The 15,664-nt window shown below is 37.5% G+C and overlaps 3 protein-coding genes across 3 annotated transcripts in view; 2 read left to right on the plus strand and 1 right to left on the minus strand.

Moving 5' to 3' along the window:
- LOC112667322 (olfactory receptor 51H1-like) overlaps window positions 1-2,425 on the plus strand; it is an 85,254-nt gene extending 82,829 nt beyond the window's left edge. The window contains exon 3 of the mRNA XM_025458910.3: window positions 119-2,425. Within this exon, the coding sequence (XP_025314695.3) occupies window positions 119-1,083 (965 nt within the window). The 3' untranslated portion in view covers window positions 1,084-2,425. The remainder of the gene's footprint in view (window positions 1-118) is intronic.
- LOC112667847 (olfactory receptor 51T1) lies at window positions 121-10,818 on the plus strand. The gene is made up of 2 exons (XM_025459903.3): window positions 121-259; window positions 7,934-10,818. The coding sequence occupies exon 2, from the start codon at window positions 7,953-7,955 to the stop codon at window positions 8,934-8,936; it is 984 nt and encodes a 327-aa protein (XP_025315688.1). The 5' UTR covers window positions 121-259; window positions 7,934-7,952; the 3' UTR covers window positions 8,937-10,818.
- A 2,951-nt stretch (window positions 10,819-13,769) lies between these two features.
- LOC112667848 (olfactory receptor 51A7-like) lies at window positions 13,770-14,705 on the minus strand. The gene has a single exon (XM_025459904.3). The coding sequence runs from the start codon at window positions 14,703-14,705 to the stop codon at window positions 13,770-13,772; it is 936 nt and encodes a 311-aa protein (XP_025315689.3).
- Between the last annotated feature and the right edge of the window lie 959 nt (window positions 14,706-15,664).

Below are 15,664 nucleotides of genomic sequence, written 5' to 3' on the forward strand. Positions count from 1 at the left end.
TGAGTATATTAGATTAATGTTTAAGTCACTTCTTATGGTTACCATCTCAATACTTATTGCCACTGATTCTAACTGCAACTGTTTGACTTAATAAGTTCTTCCCTTTTTGCCCAATCAGAACTTCATTCTACTATGTCACCATTCAACCAAACTACTGATAACCATCAGAACTTCATCTTGACTGGGATTCCAGGAATGCCAGAGAAAGACTTCTGGATGGCCTTGCCCCTCTGCCTTCTTTACAGTACCACATTCTTAGGTAATGTCATCATCCTTGTTGTCATCAAGGTTGACCGAAGTCTCCATGAACCTATGTATTATTTTTTGGCTATGCTAGCTGCCACTGACCTCAGCCTTTCATTATCTTCCATGCCCACCATGATCAGTGTTCACTGGTTCAACTGGCGCTCAGTAACCTTTGATGCCTGCATCACTCAGATGTTCTTCATCCATACCTTTGGGGGAGTGGAATCAGGTGTTCTGGTCGCTATGGCCTTTGATCGCTTTGTGGCTATTCGCTTCCCTTTGCGCTATGCTACCATTCTCACTCATGGAATCATCGGCAAGATTGGAGCAACCGTCCTGCTACGGAGTGTGGGTGCAGTATTCCCTGTGCCTTTCCTCATTAAAAGGCTACCTTTCTGCCACTCCAATATCCTTTCCCATGCATACTGCCTCCATCAGGATGCCATGAGGCTTGCCTGCGCTGACACTCGTGTCAATAGCATCTATGGCCTCCTGGCTGTGATCTTCATCATTGTACTAGATGCCTTGATCCTTTTGATTTCTTACTTTCTAATTCTCCAGGCAGTACTGGGCATTGCTTCCCGAGAAGAGAGACTCAAGGCTCTCAACACCTGCTTCTCCCATGTCTGTGCAGTACTGCTCTTCTACGTGCCTCTAATTGGCATGACTCTGATTCACCGCTTTGGGAAGCATTTGTCACCAATAGTACACATGCTTCTGGCCAATGTCTACCTGCTTCTCCCTCCTGTGCTCAATCCTGTTGTGTACAGTGTTAGGACCAAGCAGATACGGCAGCGAATTGTCAGAGTGTTCTGTGGGGGCAGGATTGGCCCTTAATGGCATCTAAAAGTTCTGTACAAAAGCAATCAAGTCAGGGAAGAATATCAAATGTACCACTGCCCAGTAGCGTTTCCTGCAGTGATGGAAATGTTCTAAATCTCTCTTGTTTAATGCAGTAACCACTAGCCACACATAACCATTGAACACTTTAAACTTTGATAGTACAAACAAGGAACTGAATATTTAAATTTTATTTAATTCTAATTAATTGAAATATAATTTAAATAGTCACATGTAGCTAGTAGCTACTGTATTGAACAGTACAAATCTAATGGGTTATGATATGCCTTTGCATAATGCTTCTCATGAAAACAATAATTTATCTTAGGTAGTTTCATAAAAATATGAATTTTCCTTAAAATGGTATATAACAGCTTGTCAACATTTTTTAAAGTTTTATTTATTTAAGAAATCTCTATACCCATGGAAGGCTTAAACTCACGACTCCAAGATCAAGAGTCACATGCTCTTCCAACTGAACTAGCCAGGTGCCCCACAGCTTGTCAACATTTATATACAATTAAATTCACCCTTTTTAGCATATGGTTCTAATCAACTTTTGACAAATGAATAGAACCAGGTAACCACCAGTGATACCAAGATAGAGAAAAACTGCATCACTGTTCAAAATTCCCTAATGCTACCCCTTTGTATCCATACCCAGCCCTTAGCAAGCACTGATTTGTTCTCCATGCCTATTATTCTCTTTTTCCAAAGTGTCATGGACCCTGCAGTCTTAGCATAATACATGTGACATTCATTCGTGTTGTGGCGTGTATTGGTAGTTTATTGCTTTTTATTACTAAGGACTATTCCATTGTATGTAATTAACAATTTTTTCACGAAAAATCCCGAGATTGTTTTTGCTCCATAGTCACTCTGGGATTCAAAACTGAACATAGGACATTTCTGTTCTTTTGTCTCTTGTGTTTATTTATATGTTCTTTGAGTACTTCTTATAAAAATGAGATGTGTGTGTGCAACAGGCTGGAAGCATGAGAGAAAAATATCAAAAAGAAAATGGCAAGTAGAAAGTATGAGTACATGATGCACTTAATAAACTGGAAGAATATGAACTTCTACTTATACTTAGGATTTTAATTTCAACTTCATTTTTGTCCAGAAAGCTTTTCTTACATGCCTTTGTTTACTTATATTATAGTTTTTCATACTGTACCATAATTTACTAATAGTATATCTTCCCTGCTAGTCTGCATACTTTATAAGAACAAGGACTCTTAATTTTATTTCAATCTATCCCAAGTATTTAATGTAGCTTGAAACATATGATGGGCACTCAATATGTATTTTTTGAATTAATAAATGAATGAAAACTGTACTTTATCAAGATTGATTTCATGCTTCCACACCCCTTTGTCTCATATAATATTAGTAAATCTCATTTGAAATTTCCAGAGTCATTCATTTTTGCTGATGGGAACAAATGGAAAGAGGTGGTGTTCACATATAAATATGAACCTTATTTATTGTGTAACTTTATGGAGTTACTTAATTCCTTCAGCTACTCACTGGCATAGACATCTTCGTTCAGTGTGCTCAATAAAGATATAAGAGTATGGACAGGAAAATGCTTCATGGAGGATAAAAAGCCAGGGATTATTAGGTATGGTCAGAATTATTAATTCACAGCCGACTGTGGAGAGGTGGATTCTGGTCAAAATGAGGCTTAAAATAGATGTGGGCATGCAGTTGGGAAGAAAGCAATCTGTAGAATAGATAGATTGAGGACCATGTATTATAGCCATATTTTCTGAAGATGTAATGGAAACAGTTGACTACAGAAGGCAGTATGGCATAGAGTAAGAGCTTTAGAATAAGTTATACATGGATTTGAATGCCAGCTCTGTACCTTGTTAACTTTAGATGGGTATATTTATTCAAAACCTCTCTGAATTTCAATTTCCTCATCTGTGAAACAATGGAGAATAATACTTAACCTGTAAGCTTGATAATGAATAAATACAACAATGTGTCTAAAGGGTACGGGAATGGCCAGGGGACAGTGAGACCTGTTAGAAGGAGTACATATTGGAGCAGAGAACAAAGAGAGGACTTTTCTGTACTCTTCTGATCCTGCTCTGACATTCAGGAAGCCTCCCTCCCTGGCTGAGACTCTGTAGCCTAAGGCAGGGTGAAGAGAAATGGTTGTAGTTACTAGACCTAGGCAGGTGGTGTTAGAAGATACCCATTACTGTCAGCCCCCAAGGCCAGGGCTGCTCTTACAGCTCTTGATGTATGGAGTTTGCTTGGGCCTAGGAGCAGGATTTGAAGATGTCAGGGAAATGTGTCTGAGCTGTTGTACAGGAACATATTTTTATGAATTTCATAATTCTTGTTCTATCCAATATACTCACTAATAAAGATAGCTCTCTGTTGCTTGGTGATTCCAAGCACCACTAATTTTCCTATAAAGCCCCCGCTCTTGGGAGCTGGTTTAGTCCTGGCTCCATTAAGGGACTGAAGAGAAGTTGTGGTGTTTCCTACTGACGTGAACAGGTAAGAAGAGTGTGTAAATGGAAAGGGATGCAAGGCAATGGGTTTAAGGAGTGAGAAATGCTAGGAGAAAGAGGAAAAGGAGAAGAGCAATGAATAATGGGAGCTACAGGTAAACTGGGGTGAAGAAATAGAGGGCTTTAATGGACCTTGGTTAAAATTGAGATAGGGAGACAGAGGACAGGAGGAAACAGATAAAGAGGAAAGGAGATAGGACTCAGAACTCTCTTCCTGTAGCCGAGATTGTTCAGCCATCGGTAAAACTTGCTAATTGAAGCTATTATTCAAGATTCTACTTTAGTAGCTAGCATTGAAAGAAGAAAAACAAGAATGCCCGAACTTTTAAGAAACTCACCTTCCAAGCAGATAAGATTATATCTGCATATATAAATTACTAATATCAACCATGACTCATTATTAAGAGTAAAATGAAAGCTCCAAGCTTAAAGTGGTGCAGAGAAGTGGAGGGGAAGCTTCTGGTTAACATGGCCTGGAGCTGTCAGGGTAGGTTCCAGATTGTAAAGAGAATAGATATCAGTGTTGAGAAATGACCAGAAGGTTTGGGTAGATAACATGGACTGGTTTTTATCATTGTTAAATTTAATGATAATTAAATTAATTAAATTAATTAACAATTAATTAAATTGTTTAATTAATAATGATAAAAGCAATTAATCCAAAGTGAAACTTTGGATCGCTAAATTATTGAGTTAGGTGGATCTTATCCAAGATATTTAATCTAGGCTTTTGTATATGAATTGGTAGACACGACTTTCTTGCCAGTCAGATGGAGAACTGAAAATAGAAGGCACTAGCCTATTCCTCTGGTTAGAGGGCAGTGCAGAGATAACCTTGAAAATTGAGGCACCCTGGCCTTTATCCTACAACTGGTTCCGGAGTATATGAGCTAATTGGACCAGAGAAGAAGCCCTCTGCTCCTTCTCCTGTTCACATAACTCTAGATTCCATAGGAAACAAGTTCTCCAGTGTCTCCTCTCATCATCCAGTGTTATCTTTTTGTCCTTTATGAGCCGCAATTCAAAGAATAGAAGATAACTGGTATCTGTAGTTCTCACCTTATTTCTCAATTACTTTTCTATTCCAAAACTCCTCTCTACAGCACATAGAGATACACACAATATAAACATATAAACATTCACACATATTTCTACACACACGGATGCCCCAAATATTCTTTAAACCATGAGGACTTTGTTTTCTGTATTACTGATTTGTCATCTCTATTATTCCCCTAAATCATATATACACATATATGATTATATAAATATATATACAATAGAGTATAAACAATTCTTATATTTTAAAAGACAGAAATCACACTGTGCAACTGTTTAACTTATCTCAAAAGCTTAGCTTCTCTAAATGGTTTATGGTTTAATGAAAAATAAGGAAACTTAGAGTTAGTAAATCTATTTTTGAATTTTGAATCTGTATATGTTTTACCTTAGATATGTTATTTTATCTTGCTAGGCCACTTGCCTTTCTTTAAAATAAGAGAAAAACATCTTTATTCATTTTTCCTGGGATTATATAAGTTTATATATGAGATGGCTAGTAAATGTTGACATATACAGAGGATCTTAATTCATCTCCTTTTCTCTTTACCTACCTACCCTTCTTCTTCCAATCAATAAGAGGATATTATTCTTCTTAGTTTCCCTGGTGGCTAGAGAAATGATTTCCCTCTGGCTCATACTTCCCACAAAACTTCCAGGCTCAATTTATATTTCTCTCATCTGGTCTTTATCCATATCTCTATCATCTGCCATTTATTTATCCACCCATCAATACATATAATGTATATTAGATTATTTGTTTTTTTTTTTTAATCATGGTACGAATCACTACACTTGTCTCTAGAGAAAATACAAAGATGAACACATATGTTTTATATTCCCAGACAACCAGCAGGAGAACCAGGGAGAAAGAAATGTGATTAAGCAATAGAATTTTAGTGCTATAAAATAAAACATGTACGTAAAGTACTACTGAAGGACAGTAAATAGATTGAGTGATTTGGTTTTGCAGAGAAATTCTTGGCTGGTTATCATAGAGGAGATTCACTTTTTTTTTTAATGTTTAACAGTGACTTTATTAGGTGAATGATTGAAAGCATTCAACATTAAATTCAATTTACTTCCCATTAATATTTGCAAATACATTATTAGCAACTCTTAAATATTTCAAATCAACCAACTTAAGTACAGAAGACTTGCTTATAAGTCTTCTGAAGTGACTTGAAGACTGAAAGGAGCCCAGGACTTGAGTCCAGGTTTCTGACCACCCTTGCTTGCCATGGGTCACATTTAGGATACTTCTGGTAGGATCAGGAAGAGTTCTGCACCTCTCAACCTTGAAATTCCCTCATTTGAGTTTACCAGTGATGACATAGTGATTATTGGGTAGAGATTCACTCTTAATATCTGTGTTCATCAGGTTGAAGAGAAGAATGAAACAGAAATCTCAATGGCCTTCTGTTTTCCTGTCTGGCTAGCCTGTCCTTGTGTCCCCATGTGGTAATAGCCCTTCATTAACATTTTGCCTTGGCATCTCAGCTCTATTCATTCACTGAGTTGAGGGAGTTTTGAATGCAGAAACTGTTCTTTATTCATTTCTGTTTCCCTGGCCATCAGCAGTAACTGACATTAAAATAGTCATGTAGAATCTAAATGGTTTACATAACTGAGCATGTTTGCGATCCATACCTTATTTGGCATTAATTTTCCTGAGTTTTTCTTAGTGTTTTTTAACCATGTATTATAAATATACATAAACATAAATATTATAGCAGAAAAAGAAATTAGTCCTCCCCCCCCCTTCGAGTAACAAGTGGTCATTTCTATCACTATCTTTAGGAGCCTGGAGAAGGAGGAGAAAATAACCAACAATCCCCTATATTTATGTTTATATAGCAACTGACAGAGCCTGGTACTAGCAAATTCCTTGCATCCACTCAGATACAAGACAGAAAACCTACATTACTGAAAAATAAGAATACTTATGGCTGGCCATATCCACATAACACATGGGCTAAGTACATCATTCCTTGTTAGCTCTTCATTGGTGACTAAGTGCCCTAAGCACAAATTTTAAAATCAACAACGATGACACCAGCACTCAGTGAACAAGTCTTAAATACAATTACAATGGTCATCTGAAGTACAGATTCCAGATTCTGCCTCTTTATGACACCATCTCTGTTTCTCTATTTTGATGGAATGCAGCTGCCATTCTATGAACTTTCTTACTCAGTGAACCACTTGATATTCCAATTTGTGATGTCACTTCAGCCTTCCATGTCCTGAGGCAATTCCCCTTTAGTTATTAGTCCCTACTTCCATTCCACCCATGCTTTTTATAAAGTCATTCATCACATATTGCTGAGTGCTTCCATGAATTTCATGTGGGTTTTTTGCCTAGGCTTACCTACTTTGTCTAGAGTAGGATGCCTGAAATGATGTATTCCAGAATACTGTTTGGAATTTTTCACAGAATTCATTAGATCAGTCTACTTGCAGTGACTGGTTCAAAGTCCTGTGTTAAATATCCGTGGAAAGGAGTAGAAACAAGTATCCCAAGATGTAAAATGGAGAAAAGGAGAACTAGACCTAATTATTTCAGTAGACCTGGAAAAGTACATGGAGAAACAGAATTAGAACACAAGGCAAATTCAAGTCCCATACACATGTGGAATGGGGAATGGAGAAATTATAGGGACTATTCCATTATAGGAAAAGGAATAAAGAAACCCTGATACCAAAAGGAGACTTCTAATAGAGTCTATCAGGAGAGGGTGGCTGATGATAGAGGTATGAGGATACCTCTGAATACAATATCCCAGACCAGCTTCCAGTAAGGATATTAGGGAGTATGCTATTATAGATGCTCAATGGCTCTCGTGTGCTTGTCCATTGTTTCTTAAGCAACCTATACAACTTGGAGACTTAATGCAAAGACCTATCAGTTGCATTTGTGGTTGTTGTTGTTTTGTTGGTATGTGTGCATGTGTATGACATAAGCCTATATGCATTTCCTACTTCAAGCCTCAGGACTAGTCTGGACAGTAGGGTGAGGATGAGCCTAGAGATATTAATGATTATAGTTGGGAGAGTGTAGAGGAAGAAAAATGGAGCCAGATTCTGACAAGAAAAATTTAAGATACTGTAGAATTATGTGATAGGTCCCATAACTGGATTGAGGGCTTCGAATACAGAGAAATAACTGTGTAATTTGGGAAGAGTTTATAAAAGAGTTAGAGCTTGAAAAAAAGGATCAATATGACAAACACTATCTTTATTGTCTCTCTTTTTAGGGTGTGTTCTCAATCCACCATGATAATTTTCAATAACACCACATCATCTTCCCCAAACTTCCTACTCACTGCATTTCCTGGACTGGAACTTGCTCACATCTGGATCTCCATCCCTGTCTGCTGTCTCTACACCATTGCCCTCTTGGGAAACAGCATGATTCTGTTTGTCATCATCATTGAGAGAAGTCTCCACAAGCCCATGTACTATTTCCTCTCTATGCTGTCAGCTGTTGATCTATGTCTGACCATCTCAACCCTTCCCACTGTGCTTGGGGTTCTCTGGTTTCATGCCCGGGAGATTAGCCTGAAAGCTTGCCTCATTCAAATGTTCTTTGTGCATGGCTTCTCCTTCCTGGAGTCCTCAGTGCTGGTAGCCATGGCCTTTGATCGCTTTATGGCTATCTGTAACCCAATGAAGTATGCCATTATCTTCACAGACATGGTAATCTTGGTGATTGGACTGGTCATCTGCCTACGGCAAGTTATTTTCACCTTTCCCATGGTTCTAACCTTGAAGAATGTATCTTTCTATGCAGGCAAAGAACTTTCCCACCCATTTTGCTACCACCCAGATATGATCAAATACTCATATTCCAACCCCTGGATCAGCAGTTTTTTGGGCATGTTTCTTCAGCTCTACCTGACTGGCACTGACTTACTCTTCATTCTTTTCTCCTACATTCTGATTCTCCGAACTGTCTTGAGCATTGTGGCCCCTAAGAAGCAACAAAAAGCTCTCAGCACTTGTGTCTGTCACATCTGTGCTGTCACCATTTTCTATGTGCCAATGATCAGCCTGTCCCTTACACATCGCCTTCTCAGCTCCACCCCAAGAGTGGTCTGTAGCATTTTGGCCAATGTTTATTTGCTCTTACCGCCTGTACTAAACCCTATCATTTACAGCTTGAAGACCAAGACGATCCGCCACGCTATGCTCCAGCTGTTCCAGTTTAAGGGCTCACGGGGCCCCAATGTGAGGGGTCTCAGAGGACAGTGGGATTGAAGGGGAGATAGATTATACTTAAGCAGGAAAGAGATTTGGGTCTATGCCATCCTCAGGCATTTGATTATTAAGGCATTTTCTTTCTTTTTTTAAAAAAGATTTTTAAATTTATTCATGAGAAACACACAGAGTGGCAGAGACATAGGCAGGAGGAGAAGCTGGCTCACAGGACTCAATCCGGGGGCCCTGGGATCATGCCGTGAGCCCAAGGCAGTCGCTCAACCACTAAGCCACCCAGGTGTCCCACTAAGGCAGTTCCAGTTGAATCATTGGAACAGAAAGAGGAGAATACGTTTTCTCTAAACTTATCAAAGTTAAAAAAAGCCCACTCTAATTCAAAACCAAATTAATTATGTATGTGCCCGTCAAACATTTAAAACAATAACATGGAACTCCTGTGCACATTAAAAGCACAATAAGATCATTTTCTTCTAGTTGAATAATTATCTGCATAAAAATAGTAATTCTTAGACCAAAAGTAAATGGCTATACTTATATATCTGTGTTCAGATGACCTAAAATCATTTATTTCTGTGATCATACTTCCCAGGGGGCAGCACAGATTTTTTCTTGAGCTGTAAATGAAAGAGTTACATGTGTATGCAAAGATTCGAACATTGCAATTTGTAATTAGAAACTCTAGGAAACTCTTGCACATTGGTTTCAGTTCCTAAAGTCACCTCTAGGGAGCCCCATCTCTTTGCAGATGTACTCCCTGAACCCCTATCTTTTTTTGAATCCTTGTTTTCCTTAGCTAAAGTGAAACTGTCACAGAACTAATTGCTCTTTGTTATTATACCTCCAGTGAATCCAATATCTAAAGTCTTAGTTGCTTTTAATTATTTTTCTAATTGGCTAAATATTCTAATACAGTCCTGATTCTGATTCCGTAGCATATCTTCTGTCTGCTCTGCCTCAAGATGGCACCTTTCTTTCTATTTGCCCTTATTTCTTGGGTAAACTTTTTTACCTTGCTATTGGGCTTCTCGACCTTTTGCTGTACTTCTCATTGTAAATTGCGCAGGAACTTTGATGCCTCTTAGTAGAGAATCTTTGGATTACCTTTCTTAACAAAATGTGTTTTATCAAGAAGTAACCTCATTACAGAGTTGATGAGATTTGGGGCGAATTCACCCGCTTTCTCTCACATAGAGTTATGAAGCTTTGTTCCACTCAAGATTCCTGTCTGAGCACAGAAGACCAAGCAGATATTTTGATCTAAGCCACCTGTCTCCTCTCCCTATATCAATTTCCTGCTCCCGGCAGACAAGGAATACCACTTCCAAACTCTGTTGTGTTTGCTTCAGCCTTCTGTTCAGCTCAAGCACTGACAATTTTGTGATTCTGCTTTGCCCAATCCAAGAGACAGCAGTGTCTGACCCTGCAATCAACATGTGACAGAGTAGACACGCTAGACAACACCCTATTCTAACCATCCAGAATTTTCCTCATCGGTTCTTACCAATACCAATGGCTCTTTAATTGCTTCTTTGGAAGACCTTTCTAAAAGTTTTTCTTTGTAAAGCCCCAGCTCCATTTACAATTCATGAATTTAAAAACATCTGGAAAAAAACTTAAAAAAATTTTTTCCCTAAGTTTCGGGCCAAAAATTACTGGCAGCAAAAGATAACATAGACTGATATGAATGTATTCATGATCATTATTTAATACACATTTTACTTCAGAAATATAGCTATGCTTGAATACACAGTAATGCCTCAAGGACTGTAGGGCCTTTTTAGAGTATAAAAAATTCTGTGGGGATCCCTGGGTGGCGCAGCGGTTTGGCGCCTGCCTTTGGCCCCGGGGACGATCCTGGAGACCGGGGATAGAATCCCACGTCGGACTCCCTGCATGGAGCCTGCTTTTCCCTCTGCCTGTGTCTCTGCCTCTCTGTGTCTCTCTGTGTGACAAGCATGAATAAATAATAAAATCTTAAAAAAAAAAAAAATCTGGGGCAGCCCCGGTGGCACAGCAGGTTAGTGCTGCCTGCAGCCTGGGGTGTGATCCTGGAGATCCGGGATTGAGTCCCACATCGGGTTCCCTGCAAGGAGCCTGCTTTTCCCTCTGCCTGTGTCTCTGCCTCTCTTTCTCTCTCTCTCTGTCTAAATAAATAAATAAATAAATAAATAAATAAATAAAATAAAAGATTCTGAATTCCAAGAGTTTTAGTCGAACAATTATTGAAATGTGCATTTGTCCACTTTTATGATGGTCAATATTTAAGGCAGTCTGCTGCATGTGTGTTAATATTTTATTTTTCATTCCAAATGTGTTTTCATATCTGGCTTAAAAGGCAACTCACCTGCTTAGTACCAAATACACTTTTATTAGTATTCTTCATCCTCATAGCAATTGTTAATAGGACATGAATTTGTGTTTTGTTGTTATCTCAAGGAATGTGTTTAATATATTTGGAGGTTGTTCTGATTATAAATGTCATGTGTGTATATATTCATATATAATTATATATATATATAATTCTACACACCTATATATACTATATATAGTTAAAATTTTGTGATTAAAAAATCATTCACAGTCCCACTAATGAGACATTTTAAGATATATACTTGATCTTTTTTTAATAAGCCAACATATGTGCACATATATACATTTTTTAAAGGTTTATTTGTTTGAGAGGGAGAGTGTAGGGGGCAGGGGTACCGGGGGATGGAGAGGGAGTCAAGCAGACTCCCCACTGAGCATGGAGTCTGACTCAGGGCTTGATCCCAGAACCCTGAGATCATGACCTGAACTGAAATCAAGAGCCAGATGCCCAACCGACTGAGACACCCATGCACCCCTGCACACACATACATTTATAAACTAGGACAGTAGTGTATGCACAAATGTATATCTTACTTATTTGCTTGATATTATCTTTTTCTGTTAATAATATATCAAATTTTTATATTAGACCTCCCTTCCCCTAGGAAGCCCTCTCCTTTGATTCTCCACTGAAATAGGCAAGTTACCAGTCTTTTATTTGTTTTCTTATATGTGTACTTAAACTTAACATAATTTACTCCATGAATTTAATTATTTATTTACTTGATCTTCCCACCATCACACTGTAAGCTTCTTGACAGTAAGTCTAAATTTAAGTTTCATTTAATCCTTAACATCTAATACAATGCTTAGCAAATGCCACTTAGTTCTTAATCCTATGTTGCATAGATTAATATTTAATATTATTTGTATATTATGGTTTATGTTATTATTTATTGCTTAATATTCCAGTAGTTTACAATATTTTTATCATAGAAAATAGTTCTTAATATATATTATAAATAAATATTTGAACAAACTTCTGATTATATTCTTAGATTCCTAGGATGTAGATTATTAATTAACTTTAGAAAGAAGCAAAATAATTGTTCTTGTGTAGTGCATGAGGTTGTAAATTCTGGAAATGGGTTTAGATTCAAATTCCTAACATTTTATGGTCCTGTGTTTTTGGAAAAGTTTGTTAGCTTCTCAGAGTTTTAGCTTCTTAATCCATGAAACAAGACAAAGTAATAAAATCACCTTCTTGCAAAAGTTGAGTTTATACAAGTGAGTATTTATAGCCCAATGTCTGGTACTTGGTGAATGTCAGATTATACTGTATACTAACTAACTGGAATTTAAATAAAAACTTGAAAAAATTATCTTCGTACTTAATTCTTAATTTATTTTAGTTTATTTTTGTGTGTAATAAAAGATTAGATGCAAATATGTTTTTTTAAATAGGTTGTAATTTTTTTCTACCACTGTTATTTAAATAATCTATTTTCAATAAGGTTCTGATACTCCCAAATTATATATTATTTTCATGTCAGAGTATATTGGATTGTTTATTCTCTTTCTTTGCTCTTTCCATTGATTTGTTGAGCAAACTACAAGAATTTTATAGCTGTTTAATAAATGTTGCTATCAATGAAACTTCATTACAGTTTCTATTTATTTTCATCTTCTATCTCCAATTGACATTTGTAAATCTGTTTTTAGGATTATTCTGGTATATTCTCAATGAAATGTTACTAGAAGCTTCATTGGAAATGCATTAAACTTCTATTATAATTGAGGAAAACAGATTGTAGCCTATTCACCTTTATGTTCCAGAAAAACATTTATTGATACCTTATGACTTGAGCAGTTTTTGTCTTGTAAAGATCTAAATTTCTGAGTTTAGGGCAAATACTAAAGAATGGAGGATACATATTCTTCTTCGTTTTTTTTTTTTTTTTTTCATGACAACCTGTTTGCTTTTTCTTGTGGCTAAACAGGATATGAACCATTTTTCAAGGCATTCTCTTTGACTTAAAATTTATAGTTACTCCTTACTGATTACGGCAATAGTTTTTTTTTAATCATTCTAAATGTTCTGTGTGCTTGTAATTTATTATCATATTCTGAGTTGTCAAAGGTTTTTCTGTGTGTGTGTTGAACAACAAATATATGTCTGATATATTTGCTGCCTGAAAGAAAATCTGTAATTGGATTGGGGTAACATCCTTTAACTTCCAGTTCCTTTAGTATTCATTTTCTATAAGGAGGTGTAAGCTCTTCTTCCATGTGCATTTATCCTTATTCTGTAAACGGTATAACTAAAATTCCAAATCAGTATATTGATTCATGATTTCAGTAGTGTTGCAAAACTATTCCATACTCACCTGTCAATGCTCATGTCAGTCTTAGACTCACAGACTTCCATGCTCAGCCCATATGTTGTAGTGATTATAAGGATAATTAAGGAAGATAAGAATAAATATCTATAACATTTTGCTTAGAAATACATTATTCTATATTCCAATCTTGGCTGACCTTGCTTTACTTTTTCCCATATTTTTATTTTAGACCTAATTTCCCCCAAACCTTCTCACGAATTTGCCGTGTCTTCACACAGTATACAATGGGGTTCATTAGAGGTGGTACTAGCAAGAAAATGTCAGCAATGAGGATCATGGCCACTGGGGACTTGTGCTTGCCAAAACGGTGCATGGAAGCCAAAGCAATGATAGGCACATAGAAGATGAGCACGGCACAGATGTGGGAGACACAGGTGTTGAGGGCCTTGAGCCGCTCTTTATGGGATCCAATTCCCATCACAGTCTTCAGGATAAATATGTAGGACACAGCAATGAACACACTGTCTGACATCATACAGAGGGCAACGAAGAAACCATAGAAAAAGTTGATGGTGTTGTCAGAGCAGGCTAGCTTCATAACATCCTGGTGCAGACAATAAGAGTGAGAAAGTAAGCTTTTCCTACAATATGTCAATTTTTTGAGGGTGAAAGGAAATGGGAGCACTAAGAGCATACTTTTAATGAGAAACACCAGTCCCATTTTGGCAACTCTGGCATTGGTGAGGATAGAGCTGTATCTCAGAGGATTGCGTATGGCCAAAAAACGGTCAAAAGACATGACCAGGAGCACTGAGGACTCCATATCTGTGAATCCATGGATAAAGAATTCTTGAGCAAAGCAGGCATTTGGGGAAATCCCCGTAGCATTGAAAACAAAGATCCTCAGCATAGTGGGGAAGGATGAGAGAGAGAGGCCCAGGTCAGAGACAGCCAACATGGAGAGGAAATAGTACATGGGGGCATGAAGTGACGGCTCTGTCCTGATCACAAAGAGGATGGTGCAGTTGCCAAGGATAGCCACCAGGTACATGAAGCAGATAGGGACAGAGATCCAAACATGAACATGCTCCAGTCCTGGGATTCCAATCAGGAAGAAGGTGGTGATCTCAATTTTAGAGGAATTGAGAGCGTACATGATCAATCAGTTGAAAAGTATTTATTTCCAGATCTGAAATGACACTTTCAACATAAGTCTATTACATGTTCATTTCCCTCCTTTCAGCACTTTTGTCTGAGACACAGAGAAATTGCAATTTTGAAAGACTTGTATCAAGGAATAAAAGAATGAAATATTTCTTCTGAACAAGCTATTGATAATAGAGTCAGATAATGTTAATTTATAAAGAGAATCAGGAATATAGGAACTATCTTGACTAATCACATTTCTCCACAAAATCCTCAGAGAAAACACCCACAGAAAGAACAGTGACCTGCAAATTAATTCCCCCTTTTTTATTCAGACCCCCAATCTAGTGAAAAACTTGATACAGGCTGAACCATAGGATAACTCTCTTTGCTTGATCCAGAGTGAGCCTAGAATTTAAAGGAAAAAAAAAAAAAGGAAACTGCAGAAAGTAGATTTTAAGAGAGCAGATGCTAAGTATTTTTTCCAATTTCTTTTTTTTAAGTTTTTTTTTTTTTTTTGAGGTTTTATTTATTTATTCATGAGAGACAGGCTCCTTGCAGGGATCCCAATGTAGGACTGGATCCTGGGACTCCAAGATCACGCTGTGAGCCGAAAGCAGGTGCTCAACCACTCGAGCCACCCAGGCATCCCAGTTTCTCCAATTTCTATAGTTTTTTCCTCCAAACATTTTTCAGGCCAGGGAGGTTCTAAAACTTTTTTTTTTTTTCTTTTAAGATTTTATTTATTTATTTTTCTTTTTTTAATTTTTTTTTTTTTTTACTTATGATAGTCACAGATAGAAAGAGAGAGAAAGAGAGAGAGAGACAGAGAGGCAGAGACATAGGCAGATGGAGAAGCAGGCTCTATGCACCGGGAGCCCGACATGGGATTCGATCCCCGGTCTCCAGGATCGCGCCCTGGGCCAAATGCAGGCGCTAAACCGCTGCGCCACCCAGGGATCCCGAGGT

The sequence above is a fragment of the Canis lupus genome, chromosome 21 (assembly GCF_003254725.2).
Source record: "Canis lupus dingo isolate Sandy chromosome 21, ASM325472v2, whole genome shotgun sequence".
Classification (NCBI taxonomy): domain Eukaryota; kingdom Metazoa; phylum Chordata; class Mammalia; order Carnivora; family Canidae; genus Canis; species Canis lupus.